The 16,313-nt window shown below is 35.5% G+C and overlaps 1 protein-coding gene across 1 annotated transcript; it reads right to left on the bottom strand.

Annotated features, from left to right (window-relative positions):
- Nucleotides 1–2,288: 2,288 nt before the first annotated feature.
- LOC140282250 (lysosome-associated membrane glycoprotein 1-like) lies at nucleotides 2,289–11,225 on the bottom strand. Its single transcript, XM_072376831.1, has 6 exons — nucleotides 11,116–11,225; nucleotides 8,362–8,870; nucleotides 7,965–8,084; nucleotides 5,662–5,728; nucleotides 5,157–5,327; nucleotides 2,289–3,997 (listed from the first exon to the last, which is right to left on the bottom strand). Exons 1-6 carry the CDS (start codon nucleotides 11,162–11,164, stop codon nucleotides 3,858–3,860), a joined length of 1,056 nt encoding a protein of 351 aa, XP_072232932.1. The 5' UTR covers nucleotides 11,165–11,225; the 3' UTR covers nucleotides 2,289–3,857.
- Nucleotides 11,226–16,313: the final 5,088 nt, after the last annotated feature.

Consider the following 16,313-nt stretch of genomic DNA (forward strand, 5'->3'; position numbering starts at 1 on the left):
ACCAAACTACAAACCTAATCTTTTGTACTGAATGTTTACTGGAGTTTGTTATCTTAAAGTGTTTTTTATTTGTGTTAGAAATATGGGCGTTAGCTAATGACCTTTTTTCAAGGTCTGCATAGAAAAAGAGTGAAAAAAATAAGTAATTTAAAGTCTACTTTTTTGTTTTTGCAGATGGATACAACGATCTTAAAGTAGACTTAAATAATGACATAACTAGACAATTAAACTTTTTTTTCTTAACAGTCAGTCATGTGACAAAAGCACATACAGAGAAGAAAATACACAACCATTCCAAACTAACTGAGAAAAATTCAGAATGCCACAAAGAAAAAACGATCCTCCAGAGACACCATATTACAGAACTGCAATCTTCCTGGATTTTCAAGTTGTAACAAAGACAGCTGTTAGATGATCATCCTTGAATAAGATTTGAAAATTAAAAGCATCACTTGACAGCCTGTATGTAGGTCCTTCTAAAAATTTTCCAAAGAAATGTACAGAGGGAAAAACAATGCACCTCTTTTCAAAAGCATTTAACAAGCTGTGGTTGTTGCTGTAGCAAACAGTGATTGCGAATAAGTGCAATGTGTCATGCTTGGCTGTGGTGTTGTTTTGGTGTCTGGGTCTTAGGCGGGGCTGAACAGAGGGCATGGTGTTCCAAGAACGTAGCCAAAGCGAGCCAGAGCGGTGTTCCAGGAAGCTGGATTAAGGGAAAGCCTCGCTTATCTCGATAAGTCTGGCTCATTTAAGAGAGAGTTCCGTTCCACCAACGTGGCTTATTTGAATGGCAGCTGAGTAACCATGGTAGTTTATACCGCTGAACCAGCCTGCTCCTGGGCAGGCTAGCGTTCGAGCTCAGCTCAGCTGTGTCTCGAAGAATGTCCGACCTGTTGAAACAGACTCTCGAAAGAAAGTTCCACTTGTGAAACCAAGCACCGCATCATTGACTCCTATCGCACATTGTGGTATGTGTATAAGTATATAGGGGGAACAGGGGTGTCAAAGTAGATTTTTACTTTTTTTTGTCTTGGTCAGGTCTCTTTGCGCTTGACACATTCAGAAAATATATGAATGTGCCAAGTGACCTCATTCAGGCCATATCTGACTAAACATTTCTACCAAATGATAATAGAACAGGAGTCTACCTTCAATAAGCTCTTCCAAGAACACCCTCTTTCTCTCTCTCTCTAAAACCTTAACATTCCTAACCTGTACTTTCCATGTACTTTTGTACCTTTCATTTGAATATATTTATATTAGGTAAATCAAACACTTAATGTTTATACCAGTCTTACTTAGCTTGAATGTTGTTCCTTATTTAAACATTACTTTGGACAAAAGTGTCTGCTAAATTACTATAAATTGACACATAAATCTTTTGATTTCATGTTTATTTTTTGTTTTTTTAATTCTAATTCAATGTGGAATCATCTTGCTCTTTGCTAAGAAATTTAACATACTTTTGCCGCAATACACATTATTTACTTGTGAGAATAGTTAATTGTGCAGTCTAGAATAAGAAATAATGACTACTGAGTGACAAATCAGCTATTTGGGTGTTAAGGACTAGATGTTCATTACAAGTTAAGGTTCATCATTTCATGAAATATGTTTAACGAGTGCTCTATGAAGCTGAGATGGAAAAGGACAAATTTATTTTTATTAACATTGTACACTATTGTTCACCATGTAGTAATTCCATTGTAACATCTCATTAGATAGGCTTCTAAAACAGTAATTTAAAGGGTTTTCACAAAGGAAGAAATTGTTACATTGTGTTATCTTTATGAAATTATAATCCCGTCTTTTGATGACTATTTTGCATAGGAAATGCAGTTTTTAAATTAGCTTGCATCACCTCCTTAAAATCCTTCAGCAACAAAGATAGATTTCTGACAGTTTCTGTACACTGTCACAATGTTACTTAGCATGTTCTGCCTTGCTGGAAAGTATTTGTAAAGTGGAACAATGAATACGAGTTGATTTACCCAAATAACCTGATGAGTTGATCAGATCTACCTAGTCCATGTTCACGTCCATGATTGCTGTTGTAGAAGAGGGATATAACTGAAGAGGAATTAGCATGTTCAATACCAATAATCTATCTCAGTTTTAACTGAGAAAAGTCTGCCCCCCCCCCCCCACATTTCATATTTCTTGTGTTTCAGAATGTTTTTAAATCCTCAAACTTTCTGCTTATTCATAGGTTACACAGTAATGTGATGGAATTTTGCTGCCTTAGACCTTTGGAACCTAAAGTCCAGCTGCAGACAAACACAGAAATGTGTAGAAACACGTCTTTATTGGCAGGGGACGTTAACAGGCAAAAGGGCTCATACACAGCAAGTAAAATATCTCAGAAATCAAACTATTTATCTAATGTATTACTTAGTAGCTTGACAAAATGTGTGTTTGTTTGTGTGTGGTGGTAGGGATTTGATGTGTGTGTAGGACAATGATTTTCATTCAGTAACTTATGTTCCCAAGAGTATAAAAGAAAAATGATGATGATGCAGAGTATGTTTTTGCAGTGTTAAAAGCACAATAGGAGCTACATCTAGTTTAAAAAAAAGACAAAGGTACTCAGCTGTGACGGCAATCAGTGCAATTAATTTTGGAACAAGCTCTTACAAACGTGCATATTTGTCCCTTTTCATTTTAAGAATTAATACATAGTATTCAGTAAGTTGACCTGTACAGAAAATGATTACAAAGTTTCCATTGATAAAAAAAGAAAAATAGAATCTTGATTACACTAAATTTGGTGATTAAAAAAAAGAACTGTAAAATTTGAAAACGTCATATCATCATTATCATAAAACAATTAAAAAACATTTAAATTGGATCTTTCATATTTTGTTGATTCACTCAATATAAGTTTGAAATCAATGGAAAAAAATTACATCTTAACTTAGCAATTCCAACTCCAGTCAGAGCATAATTTAGGCTTAGCTGATGAAAGGTACTGATTGAAGTATAAATATTGCTGTCAATCTTGCAGGGACATCCTGGTCAGTTTTAATCTTTGACAATGTCAGTTTACAGACATATTAGTGTCCCTAAAACCAAGTCTGTCATCAGACTTATCTCCACCAGTGAGAATAAAACATTGGGGTCAAACTTTTGCTACTTTCTGTATTTCTTGTACATAAGAATTATTGTATATGAGTGCTGTATACTGACATGAAATCCAATATAATGTCTATTGAAACTGACCTTTTAAAACCCATCTTTGTGGAGGCTTGAGTGTGTCACTGTGGAACTGAAATAAAAGTTAGTATCAATTATTTAGGTAAAGTGCTATTTAAACATCCAATATACAACCTTTCAAAAACTACTGGGTATCATACTGGAGCAAGGTGACATGACATTGAGTCCTTCTGGGTTCTTTCAGTCCCAGATAAAACAGGGTTAAGTTCACTCTGGAATTATTTCTAGGCTTTTAGCTAATAATATACTTTATTCAGTGGAGGACAATGTAGATGTTTACTCAATCAATACAACAAAGTAGAGCTGTTTTTAAACTCAAATTAAGAAACACATATTCAATTTAGTCTTAAATGAAATCTGACTATCTACAGATTAGCGCCTCTAAGAGCCAGCCAATTAGTCTGCAGCTCTGTGGGTTGGACTTTGGATAGATCTTTATGTGACAAACATCTTATTTGTTTAATCAATGATTGCACTTAACCTTTTCAAATGGCACACTCCAACCTCCACACACAGGAATCTCTGGATGATACATTTTTAAAAATAGTAAATCAGAAAAACTGGCTTCAATGGAAGCACCCTTTAGCCCCACAAAAATTACAATCAAGTAGGTAACTTCTTCATAGACTTCTGACCAGCCCCCCTCACAGAGACTGGTAGCCATCTGTCCTCTTCCTGCGGCCCAGCAGGTACACCACCAGCACCACCACAATGAGCACCAGCAGTGTTATTCCCACCGCAATGGCAACACGGTAATCAGGCCGGTCAGCAGGACAGGGGTCAGCTGAAAAAAAGACAGTGGCACAGTAACTCACTGATTTAAAACTACTTAATTAGACCAGTTTTGTGAAGGACTATTGAAATATTAAATGTCTGAAAAAAAAATAAAGATCTCTATTTACTAGTCCTATTTGAAAGGTGATTTATCCTTGCATAGTTTTTATCACTACAACATGAGAGATTGCAAGTGTTAATCTTCAACAGTTTAATCGAAACTACATCAGCTAGGGCATGAGCATGCAGCCCATTGACAAACTAATTCTTCAATAGACCAACAACTAAAAAACATGAAAGATGAAATGTCACAATTCAAATCATGTGCAGTGTTAAGTTTTGTTCTTCTTTTTTATCAGTATGCCAATGTGCCAGTCCGTTTTAAATGCTTATGTAAACATCCTGCCATTAAAAAGCTGCTGGTGCTTTTAAAATGTCAAACCTGCTGCTCCTGACTTGGAGGTGGCTTAAATACATACTCTTACCTACTGCTGGAGACTATGAAGACTCAGAAAGGAACACCTTAATGTGATATTTGTGGAGCAAGTAGTACTCCATAAAGGAATAGTGCCATAATGTAAATAGTGAAATTAGACAACACACATTGGCTTATTATTGTAAATTATGATAAGATGATAGTGATTTAAGAAATAATGTATAGTTAGCACTTTACCTATGTCGATGGAAAAGCCAGCTTTGACATTTATACACTTTCACAATAACAATAATTGATAAATAATTTGCAAAATGTTCATAATAAAAATGTCATAATTATAACTACTGAGTGCTGTACTTGAGTAAATCTTTTTTACATTTTGTATTTCATCTTCACTTGAGTTATTTGATATCAATGGTAACTAGTAATTAAGTTTTCACAAACACAACATATGATCATTTTATTTAAAGTGATGTGTTTTTAGAACTGAATTACTCAAAAACTACTTTGAACCACAACACATTGTACTGCAATGCTACAACTCATTTTTTCACTTTGAATGTATTCCCCTGAAAGTGCTTTTAAAAGCATTAACTTGTAATGGAGGATGTTTTAAGATTGTGGTATTGCATAAGTGTTAGAAATATTATTGCTTTGTCACGTCCCATTTAATTGACAGCTCCAGATACTGTTAAGAAACTCAGTAGTAATTCTTCTTTTCAAGGACACTTACGAGAGCCCAAGTCATTGTTGGTCAGATTGAAAGCCTGCATCCTGTCTTGATTAACATCTAGGTACAGACCATTCCCCATGTAAATGGATTCTTTCTTGCAGGAGTAGGAGTGTCCAATCTTTGCAGGGAACAGATGCAACGATGTGTTGGAGGGATTGTAGGGTTTGCTACCTGAAACAGTGTAACAAAGCGTTCTGTCAGGAGATTTTAACAACTGCCATGATGGAAAAAATGGTGATGAGATAAAATCACATTTGTAACCAAACCTGTTATAGTGCATTGCAGTGAAAGTAGGTTGATTATTACCAGCATCACATACTGGTAACTTAACAGATAAATATTTGAACATGCACCAGCAAACATATTGGCTCGAGAAATACTTTTTGTCTGTTCATTTTCCCCAGGATTGCTGTGCAGCTGAAATATATGTGCCTATGTAGTAACCCGATGAGAAAAATCCAAAAATGAATCCGTATATAAGGGAACCAGAGTATCTCTGACTTACCTTTTATAAGGGGGTAGGACAATTTGAAAGCCAGAGCATCAACATAGACGGTGTTATCAGCAACACTCTGGGGAAATATAACAGAATAGGACTACTTTTTACCAAGCTGTTATTCACTGCCACCCAAAGCTACTTGCAGCATTTTAAATTATGACAGTTTTGAAATGTAACATGTGTTATAGGTTTAATGAACAAACAACACCATGAATGAGAACAATGATCACCTAACTGCACAAAAAATACACTGTTGTTGTTTTTCTCTGCAAACATCACAACAGGTTATTTACCACAGGTTTTAATGTTTCTGTACTCCAGTCTTCTCAAGTATATTCAGAGTGTTTTTGCCAACTACATTCTTGATACAATTGCCCCTTTACCTCAAAAATACTGGAAAAGGTTCCTACAAATAAGTTATCCAACCATTTGCATAAAAAACTATTTATTTGAATAGTTTTAGTCAGCATTTAAAGTAGATCGTAGTGGCACAGGTGAATGAAATTATCATAGCCTCCCACAACTATTTTAGATCCCCACATACAAAAGCTAGTCATGGAGTTCCACAGGGTTCTTTATGTACATGTTTTCTACATGCTTTAGGCAAAGTCCTGATGCAAATTTGCATTCCTATGCAAACGACACCCTTTTGGATGAATTTATTAAACCCAGGCACCTTGACGCCATAACGACCTGGATTTCCTGCAATTTTTTTCAACTTCTGAAAAAATAAGTCAAAGTTATCTCATTTGGTTCTAAAAAACTCAGAAACACATTCTCACTATACACAGCAGTTAACCTGGATGACATTACCTTGATCTCCCCACTGTAGTAGAGGAAATCTGTATTTATTGTTGAAATTAGAATGATCCTATTATAAAGGAATGCTGAATAACAAATCAATACATTTGTTACTTCAACAGTGGACATTATAATTCCCTATTTTAAGGATATCTCAATTCCAGAAAAATATGTATTAAAAATGTGTGGGGAAATGACCCTGCATCTCACTTAATCTGTAATCTCAGTAATTATTTTTTTGAAGAATTTATGACCTAATTTGCTTGTTTCAAGTCTTCCTAAATAAATGGTAAATGGACTTGTACTTGTACAGCGCTTTTCTAGTCTAACTGACCACTCAAAGCGCTTCACTACATGCCGCATTCACCCCACTCACACACACTCATACAGCACGTCTTACACATAACTACGTGCTTTCTAATCATTCACACACACATTCATACCCCAATGGATACACTGGGGGGTAACGTGGGGTTCAGTGTCTTGCCCAAGGACGCTTCGACATGTATCCTGGGGAAGCCAGAGTCCAACCACCGACCTTCCGATTGGTGGGCGACTGCTCTTCCTCCTGAGCTACAGCCGCTCATGGTGCCCATGTTACAAATTATGGATCTATTTATGGTAGATAGGGTAGGGGGTGGTGGATGACATTAACATGTCTGTACAGACAGACCTATGTTTGACTCTTTTTCTCCTGTTGTTTTACCCTGGATTAAAACGGTTAGTCCTGTTGTGGGTGTCATTTAACTCTTTCTTTAAACTTTTCTTTGGTTTTATATATTCCCTAAAGCCATATTTTTTACATAAAAATAGAAAGAAAATAAAGAAGAAAAGAAAATAGCGGTTAGGGAAAGGAAAAAAAAAACATGAGTGTCAGTCCAGTGTGTATAAGGCACATAAATAATGTATGCGTGCATAAAAAACAAAGAATATATTAAACATATACCTAACTTGCATTTCTGGTTTACAGAAATGTAAAATTGCGAGGTCTTCCTTGAGGCTGAACTGTATGATAACCATATAACTGTTCTTATGCAACTATGGTTACAAGACATTTGCAAATGTAATAGATAATACTCATGGATTACCAGAATATTCATGTCAGTGTAATTATACCATAGCAATATATTTTATTTCACAATGGCACATCAATGTTATTTAATATAGTCAATATTCATGTAAACCGTCTCTTGAATTACACAAAGAAGCACAGTGGAGTGAGACAGTTGATATAGTTTCACTGTCACATGATTTTCGAGCAGACTTGACAAGTATACTTCTCTATTTTAAAACTACTTTCATGACTCCAGTTCTTATGATTGGTTAAGCATTTTGTTAGTCATCATCAAAAGACTAGATTGCCACAGCAATGCCACAGTGTTGTCACAGCAAGTAGAAAATTAGTTATTGCCAAATCCTTGACTGATCTCACAGTCTCTTCTATTAGGTTTCTGCTAGACATTATATTAACATATGTGTGACATCTCTACTTAGAAAATCAAAAGTACCTTGTTAAAGAGGAAGGTAATGAAGCCCTGTGCAAAGACAATGGAAAGGTTAGCTTTGGTTTCATCACATCCACCCTCTGTTTTGGTCAACTGTGGTTGAACAATGAAGGTCCCATTGGTCTGAAAAAAAGAAATTGAGAGAAATGAGGTAGAAGCACTTTTTTAGACTTTATGCCATGTCGTGTAGGATTAGCAATTGCATGACACAAGGATTGAACCTCTTAAGGACATCAAATGAGGAATCCAAACTTTGAACTTGTTGGAAACACCATTCATGTTCATGATGTCCTACATGGCTTACAAAAACCCTAATTGTAATTTTAATGCTAGGATCAGCTCAGAAAAATTGTTATATCTTTGAAGAACATTTGCTTTTGCTGTGACTGATGAAACGTACCTTTCCTAAATCCAGTCGGATCTGCAGCTCCATGTGAGCTATCAGGCATTTGTCTCCTTTGGCTGTGTTCAGACTGTAGTTTCCCACAGTCAAGCTGGTTGACGGAGTAGTTGAAGGAATTGTGGTTGTGGGTATTGCCTTGGTGGTGGTTGCAGGTGTAGTTTTGGGTGTAGTTTTGGGTGTGGTTTTGGGTGTAGTTGTAGGTGTGGTTTTGGGTGTGGTTTTAGGTGTAGTTGTAGGTGTGGTTTTAGGTGTAGTTGTAGGTGTGGTTTTAGGTGTGGTTTTGGGTGTGGTTTTGGGTGTGGTTTTAGGTGTAGTTGTAGGTGTGGTTTTAGGTGTAGTTGTAGGTGTAGTTGTAGGTGTAGTTTTGGGTGTGGTTTTGGGTGTGGTTTTAGGTGCGGCTGTTGTTGTATTTGTGGTTGCTTCTGGGGTAGCCTGGGTAAATTCTTCTGCAGGGACCACAGTTGCAGAAACTTTGAAGTCGTTTGTGTCTTTGGCCAGTGACAGTGCTTCAAGGGAAAAGTAAGAAAATGCAATCAATTCAAAATCAATTTAATTTCATTCTTCTGTAACTTCAAAACTTTATAATCTAAGACTTAAAGCTGCATTAGAACAACTTTTAGGAAAACACACGATTTTAAATAGCTATTATAAGGTTGTTATGGCTAACATGTTTTAGTTTTCATTTTAATCATTCTAAAATGACTAATAATTTCATTATTATTATTATTAATTTGCACTTGCACAACCTCAAGACAAACAGTGAAGTTTAAACCCTTTATCTTTTTTTCCAAAATTCGTTTCCAAAATTACTGCATTCTTTACCAGCTACCCAGTAAGTACTAGATTTCAAAGTCATTTAGCCACGTACTGTATATCTCCAGCTAAGATTAGACTACTTCCAGCCCATGCTGTTTAGGCTTTATTATTATTATATATAGTATATCACACTCTAAAGATTCAAGATGCACAACTGAAATCTGTACATCGTGCTAAAATTCTATAGTATACTGACTGAGAATTCAGCATTGAGTGTAGGTAAAAAAAACTGTTTATTTGCACTCTCGACGTCTAAAAACTTTTCCACCCACTTTTCGGTTTCCAAAAATACAATTAGAACATTGATGTCTCAAAATGTTCAGTTGTGAGTTGAAAGAAAGACATTTGTTCCTTTGAAAATAATTTTCCAAATACATTTTTCACTAGTGAATGATTTATGGTCAACACAAAAACATAATTTCAACACATTTATTGTTTAATTTCAAATCAGTGCAGGCTGTATGGTTCCAGAAAACAACTTTCTTCAGCTAAACACAGAAAAAATGTATGTGTTTGTTTCTGCTCCAACTTTCTGTCATTTTTAGTGAAACCATCTTTGCGTGATGAGGATGATTTTATGAGCCAGGGTTTGAACCTGGATCACCATGTAAATAGTTTAATTTGCTCTTGTTTTTACCAACTAAGAAATATCATCAAAATCTGGCCTGTTGTATCTCATGTGGAGACAGAAATGATTGTAAATGCTTTTGTTCTCTTCTGGATTACTGTGATTGCCTTTCACTCGAACAATTAATCTCTGCACTGCCTACATACGATTCAGAATGCGGCTGCCAGGATTCTGACCATAACATCCAGAAGGTCCAATATTACATTATTCTTGATTTCTTTACATAGGCTCCCCATCAGGTTTGGAATCCAGTTTAAATATTTGTTCTAACTTCGAGAGCTTTGCATGGTCAAGCTCACATTCATTTGGTAGACTCACTGAAAGCCCAAAACAACAACAGAGCACTGAGGTCTTCTGAACAGGGGTTGTTGGTTGTTCCTCGATCTCGGCTCAGAACAGAAGAAGACTGTGTTTATGCGATTATTTCCCCTAAACTTTGGAACTCCCACCTCCCATGTAACTTAAGATCTGTTAACACCTTAAGTTCTATTTGTTTAAACTGGTTTTAGTGTCTCGTTTATCTTGTTTAACTACTTTTTGTTTTCGTTTTATGTTGTTTTTTATCACGATGAAGCATTTTATTTTTATATTGCTCTTTTCATTTTTTGTCTTTGTGAAGCACTTTGTGACATTTGTTCTTGAAAATCCAGTGCTTGAAAAGTGCTACATAGAATATCTTATTATTACTTGACTTTTTTTGCTTTGGTTCAACTGATATTGATACAGGCAGATTGGGAAACTAAGGAGACCTTAAACAGTAAATACAAACTCTGACCTCCAGGTCTGCATAAAACAAACAACAAAAACACCATGAGAAAACAATTCTCTATAAAGATGAATTAATATGTGTTTTAAAGCTTAGACTTAAGTAATGTAACTTAAAATGTAATTGTATACTCTGGCAAAGGAACTCAGTAAGTGCCATGAAATTTCAGTGCCATTTTCAACATTGCTGGGCTTTAGCACAAGTCACAGATTCATCCTGTCCTCTAAAAAAACAGCAGACATGTGACTCAGACCTGAAAGATTGCGGAAACTTTTGTTCCTCAAACAATCAAGGAAGTCACAGTGAGGTCTGATGAGAACATCTCATGCCTAAATTACAGAGCTAATAAATAAAAAAGTATGTTACACAATGACAATACTCCAATATTAATTAAAGTTATTTATTCAAGTTATTAAATGAATTAACCATTCCTCTGTGTTGTATATACAGGTCTGTTTTCTGCTTCTAGTTTGCTACTAACTGCGTAAAAACTCAACAAAATGTTTTTTTAAAAGAGTGGTTTAAAGAGACAGACTCTTACCTGAGAGAGCACAGCAGGCTAGAAAAATCAACACAGCAACCCTTTGCATGGTGAAAATGTTGACTGACAGATTAATTTACAGCCACACAGCTCTATATACGCCCTCTTAATGTGCAACAATAGTGCTGCACTTTCTATCATAAATACGTGGCTGTGTCAAGCAAGGGCAACACAACAGGAAGTCCATCTAGTGTGTTTTGAAAATAGAAGCAGATATTCAGATACTGTCAAGTAGCAAAAATCTTCCTTCTGCATTCATCATGCAAACGTATTCTGAATATATGTCATTGATACATTTTATGTTTACATTATAATTTAACATTCTGAATATTTTAACTAAAACGGTTAACACAAAACAAATAATCAAAAAATGAATAAACAAAAATATAAATATTGGCAAAAGATAGTCCACCACAGCAATGACTCCACAGCAAGCCACTTTCAACTTTTGGCCATTTCTTTCTTTTTCATTTTTCTAATGAAATCTCACCTTAAACTGGAGATTTAACCATTTTGTGGTAAAATGAGGTAAATAAGATAAATGTGAGAAAGAGATGAACCGTTTTCCTCCATGATGGAGGGATTTTATTCTGAAAGCACCAAAAGGAAGCATTACTCTTGATTCTTTTGATAAAAGTTTAAAATTGGTCAACAGACCGCAAGATTCAGGAAACGAAACTGATATGATAGCAGGGTAGGGGGTTGTGGCTTGAAAAAGTGGAGGGAAAGGTCACATGTTATTCTGCCCTACAATGTAAAAACACAATTTCTTTCTGAAACATTCATGTGATTCCTTTGCTGTGTCATTTAGTGCTGACCACTGGCAACACAGACATCCAATTTCGATTCAGTCTGTTGGCTTCCTTAGTTAAACAACTTTTAGAAAAAAATTATTGGAATTGTGTGAATTGGACTGATTTGGAATATAATTAATATGACTTGATTCGATTATAACTGTATCACAATGAATTGGATTAAATTGGACTTGAATTGTCTTGAATTGGACTGTATATTTGAATTGCCTTGAGAATACACATGTGATTTGGAGCTATACAAATAAAACTGTATTCAACAGAATTCATTTTACTAGAGAAACAATGTATGTTAGTAGCCATTGTAAATTTATTCTTTCATATTATCATTAGTAGCATACAGTACAGTCAAAGTGAAGCATTACTGACAGCGTTGTAATGGTAGCACTACATATAGTTCCTGAATTATAACTGATATGCTCTACTAATGTAATGGTTTTATATATATATATATATATAGTAGCTGTACAAGCAGAAATAACCAGTATGTTGGTGGCATCATTAGTATCAATAGAAGAAGTAACACTGTACTGGTAATGCTGATAAAAGTAGAACTGTTTATAGAATAACTAGTAAAAATAGTCATACTAACACTTATGATACTTACTCATAATAGTATTACTGGTAATAGCTTGACAATCGTAGTATCATGTGAGATGCAGTACTTATAGGTGCAGTGATTACAAAGTAGCAATTGATACTAATACTATTAGATATAGAACTAAAATATATTTGTTGTCCTAATAGTATTAACATATCTGTTTTGAATGATAATGCAAGCAGCAGCGGTAGTAATAATGCCACTTTGTTGTAACACTAGGACTAATACTAGTATTTTTATTGTATATTAATCTTTATATTTTTTTATCATTATTGCCAGTATTAGTAGTAATCATTTTGAAGTTGTGTATTACATGCATGTAAAAAGACTGTAATAGTTGTACTAATGGTAGCATAAAACTAATTGAGCATAATGGTACTTGTGGCAGTAATAACCGGAGGGGTGATACAATAAAGTAGTTAGAGTTATAGTAAAGGGTTGGTTTTTGCAATAAAACAGTGGTTGTGACAGCAGTAGAAGTATTAATGCAGTGGTAGTTGTTTGGAAAGTATAGCAATAACTGTAGTAGTAGTTGTAGTTTTGTGGAAGTGTTGGTTGTCAATACAGTAGTGAACTATCATATAAAAGAATTCTCTAATGTGGTGATAGCACCTGCTGTTGACCCATCAAAGTCAGAGTTGTACCAATAGCAAAGGTGGCAATTTAGTAGTCCCAATGGTTGTGATGACAGTAATAGTGGAATTATGATTAGTATTATTGGTACTAGTCTAAAATGCAGTAATATGATTGGATTTAAAGTCGCTGTTAACATCAGTTGACAAAACACTGATGTCCTGTGACACAGAAAGAGGAAATAAGATGTTTCTCAAACGCACATCAACAGGTGGCTGCTGGCAACACTGATTAACACTTACAGTATTGTCAGACCTGTTTACACCACAGCCTCATGACTAAGTGAACAGGAAAAACCATTGAATGTACCCACACGACCTAATAAGCGTAGTTTCTGGCATTTTTGTTTGTCTTATTGTTTATTTTTGCAGCCATTGACAAAAGCTGAAATTATAACTAACCTCACAAAAACCTCTCTGAGATAAGATGGAAAAAGTTAAAAAAAAAAGAGCTTGAGCAATTCATCTCTGCACCTGTAGTGCTCTACCTACCGGTGCTCTACTGGTAGGTAGAGCACCATACTCTTATCAGCAACCCTGCATGCTCTCTACATTTACCAAACAGTACAAGATCTGAGACCCTCATCATAACTGCAATAACGGTGTTTTAATTTTTTTATTTTATTATTAGGCATGGTGTCTTAACAAAAGAAAATGCTGGCATATAACTGCACTAGCATATGGCAAAATGTTGTGACCATTTTTAATCCTGTAGTGTTATCATCCTCAAATACTACACTGCTGGAATATTCCTCTCAGAAATATGAAGAGTTTACTATTATGGATTTTACTTTTAATACCTATTTTTTGATACATAGCTACAGATGTCATCCATAAAGCCCATTTCACACACTGAACAAATAAACAATTAAATAAAGATAAATAAAAAAATCTGTGAGAATACATACAACCAGGATTTTGTTCCACGTCAAATGACTCTATGTAGCTGGTATGTTTTGGCGCCAGTTCCAATCTGCAGCGATGTAAACATAACATCCTGGTGAACATGCAAATGTTCTGCTTTTGCACATGCAGGGCTACATGGAAGGTGCTTTCTTTCTTTTGATAACCGCCTAATGGATCTCACAACTGACAGGACCATCGGCCCTTGGTTACAAAGAGATGTAGGGGATCAAATCCACTGAGAATGTCCTCGTCAGAATACAGCCCATTTGCTCACACAGACCTATAATCATATTGAATGGATTTGTGACCTCTAGTGGTTGAAGGAGAATTGTTATATGTATTGTTCAAACAGTGTCCACACAAGTAACAATCAAAGTTGTGTTGAAAAAAGAAAACATTTCAGTCCTTGTCATGATGATTTTCTAGCACTTACCAAGTAGTTTTGATTGTTGTCCCTAATCAAGTGATGTTATTGGCTAAACCACACCAGGATGTGACAAAGTTTTATCCTAAACATGTTGTGTTTATATGTGAGGAAATATCAAAAGGAAAAATTGGAATTTTAAAATGGAACTGGGGCTGCAACACATAAATAGTCAACTTGAAAATTAAAGTTTTAACTGGCACACCAAAGAGCTCCCTTATACCATTTGGTTTGCTGTCTGTGTTTATGCATTTAGCTTTTATCCTAAGCAACTTACAGGTAGACATGTCGGGTTAGGGAGTCTTGCCTAAGGACCCCTACTGGAGGCAATACCTTTCATGCCGGGGATTTGAACTTAGGTCTCCCACATGGAAGGTGGCGGTCATACCACTACACTATCCAGTCCATGCCCCATCAAGACAATTTGAGCAGTAAGGCACTGTTCATATTACTAACTTCTGTGTTCAGCACTGCTTTAAAAATAACCACAATTCATTATGGCATGTGATACGTCATTTCTGTCATATCACACAAAAGGACAAAAAAATATATCATCTGTCATATCATTATTTTCAAGAAAATATATTTTCAGGAATATTGCGACCAAATAATCTGTTTTCCAGATTCAGGCTATAAAAGCCATCATAGATGCTAATTACAAGACACACACTCTGTCTATTGTCTAAGGTAGAAAACCACAGTATCATTGAAGACATTTGATCATTCATAAAAAAAACAAACATGCAAAAGTCCATTTATCTGTTCATATAGTAAACAAAGTATATGGATTACCAGCACACAAAGGAAAGGACATTGTTGATGAAATACGTAGTATTAAACCCTCAAAGTGCTGTAGGATACAATGTGTTTCCAGAACAATTCATATTTTAGGAGCAGAGAAATTAAATCAACTCCCATAGTCATATGTTGGTCTTGAACTTATATAATAAATGCATGAACAATTGAAGAAGCATTGCGCGTTACCACACCAGTGTCCTACCTGTGAGGATTTTGTGACTTATTAAATGAAAGACTTAAAAATTATGTCTGCTCTGATGACTAGAGCTTCAATTGAATTGTATTCCCCTACTGCCACTTGTAAGGGTAGCACTTTACAGGATGCCGTCATGGGTCATTCACAAAGGTATAAATAAATTATCTACACAATCAATAAATTGGAGGACTTGTTGACTATACCAATGTGTAGGACAGCTGTGAGCCACACTTTCAGTCTCCAGTGAAAGATTGAATCCCATGGTCAAATTATAATATTTCATCCTTTATGATTATGTGTGTAGTCCTCAGCACACTTTCGGTAATGAAACTGTTTGTGGCAATTAGAGGGCAATCTATATTTTTACATTTAGGGGTGTACTTGTGCATACATTCTAATTTTGGGAAGATGGGTTCAAGTCATGACACTGTAAATATTTGTGTTGGTAGAATTAGGAACATTAAGATGTTTTACTGCAGCATTTACACTTAATGTTCTGAGTTCTAACAAGACACAAACATGCATGTGAAGAAACCATACATATAAACGAACTGCCTTACAAGCTGCATTTGATTTTGACAGTATATTTTTCGCAAAAAGGGAGTCTTTAATCCTGCTGTTGCTTTGCTCTAATTTAACATCTCAGATCAAATTTGACAGTGTAAGGTCACCTTGTCTCGTCAACTTCCCTTTATGAGTAAATTCCAAGGAAATATTACAATGATAAGAACACTCTCTGTTCTTCTTGATACAGCGAACTCCAGAAGCTCCGCCTGCGATGACGACAAATGAGAGGAAACTGTACAATGCCATAAAAGGAAAGTAGACC

Source organism: Leuresthes tenuis, unplaced genomic scaffold (genome assembly GCF_036924035.1).
Source record: "Leuresthes tenuis unplaced genomic scaffold, fLeuTen1.0.hap1 SCAF_22, whole genome shotgun sequence".
In the NCBI taxonomy this organism is placed as follows: Eukaryota; Metazoa; Chordata; class Actinopteri; order Atheriniformes; family Atherinopsidae; genus Leuresthes; species Leuresthes tenuis.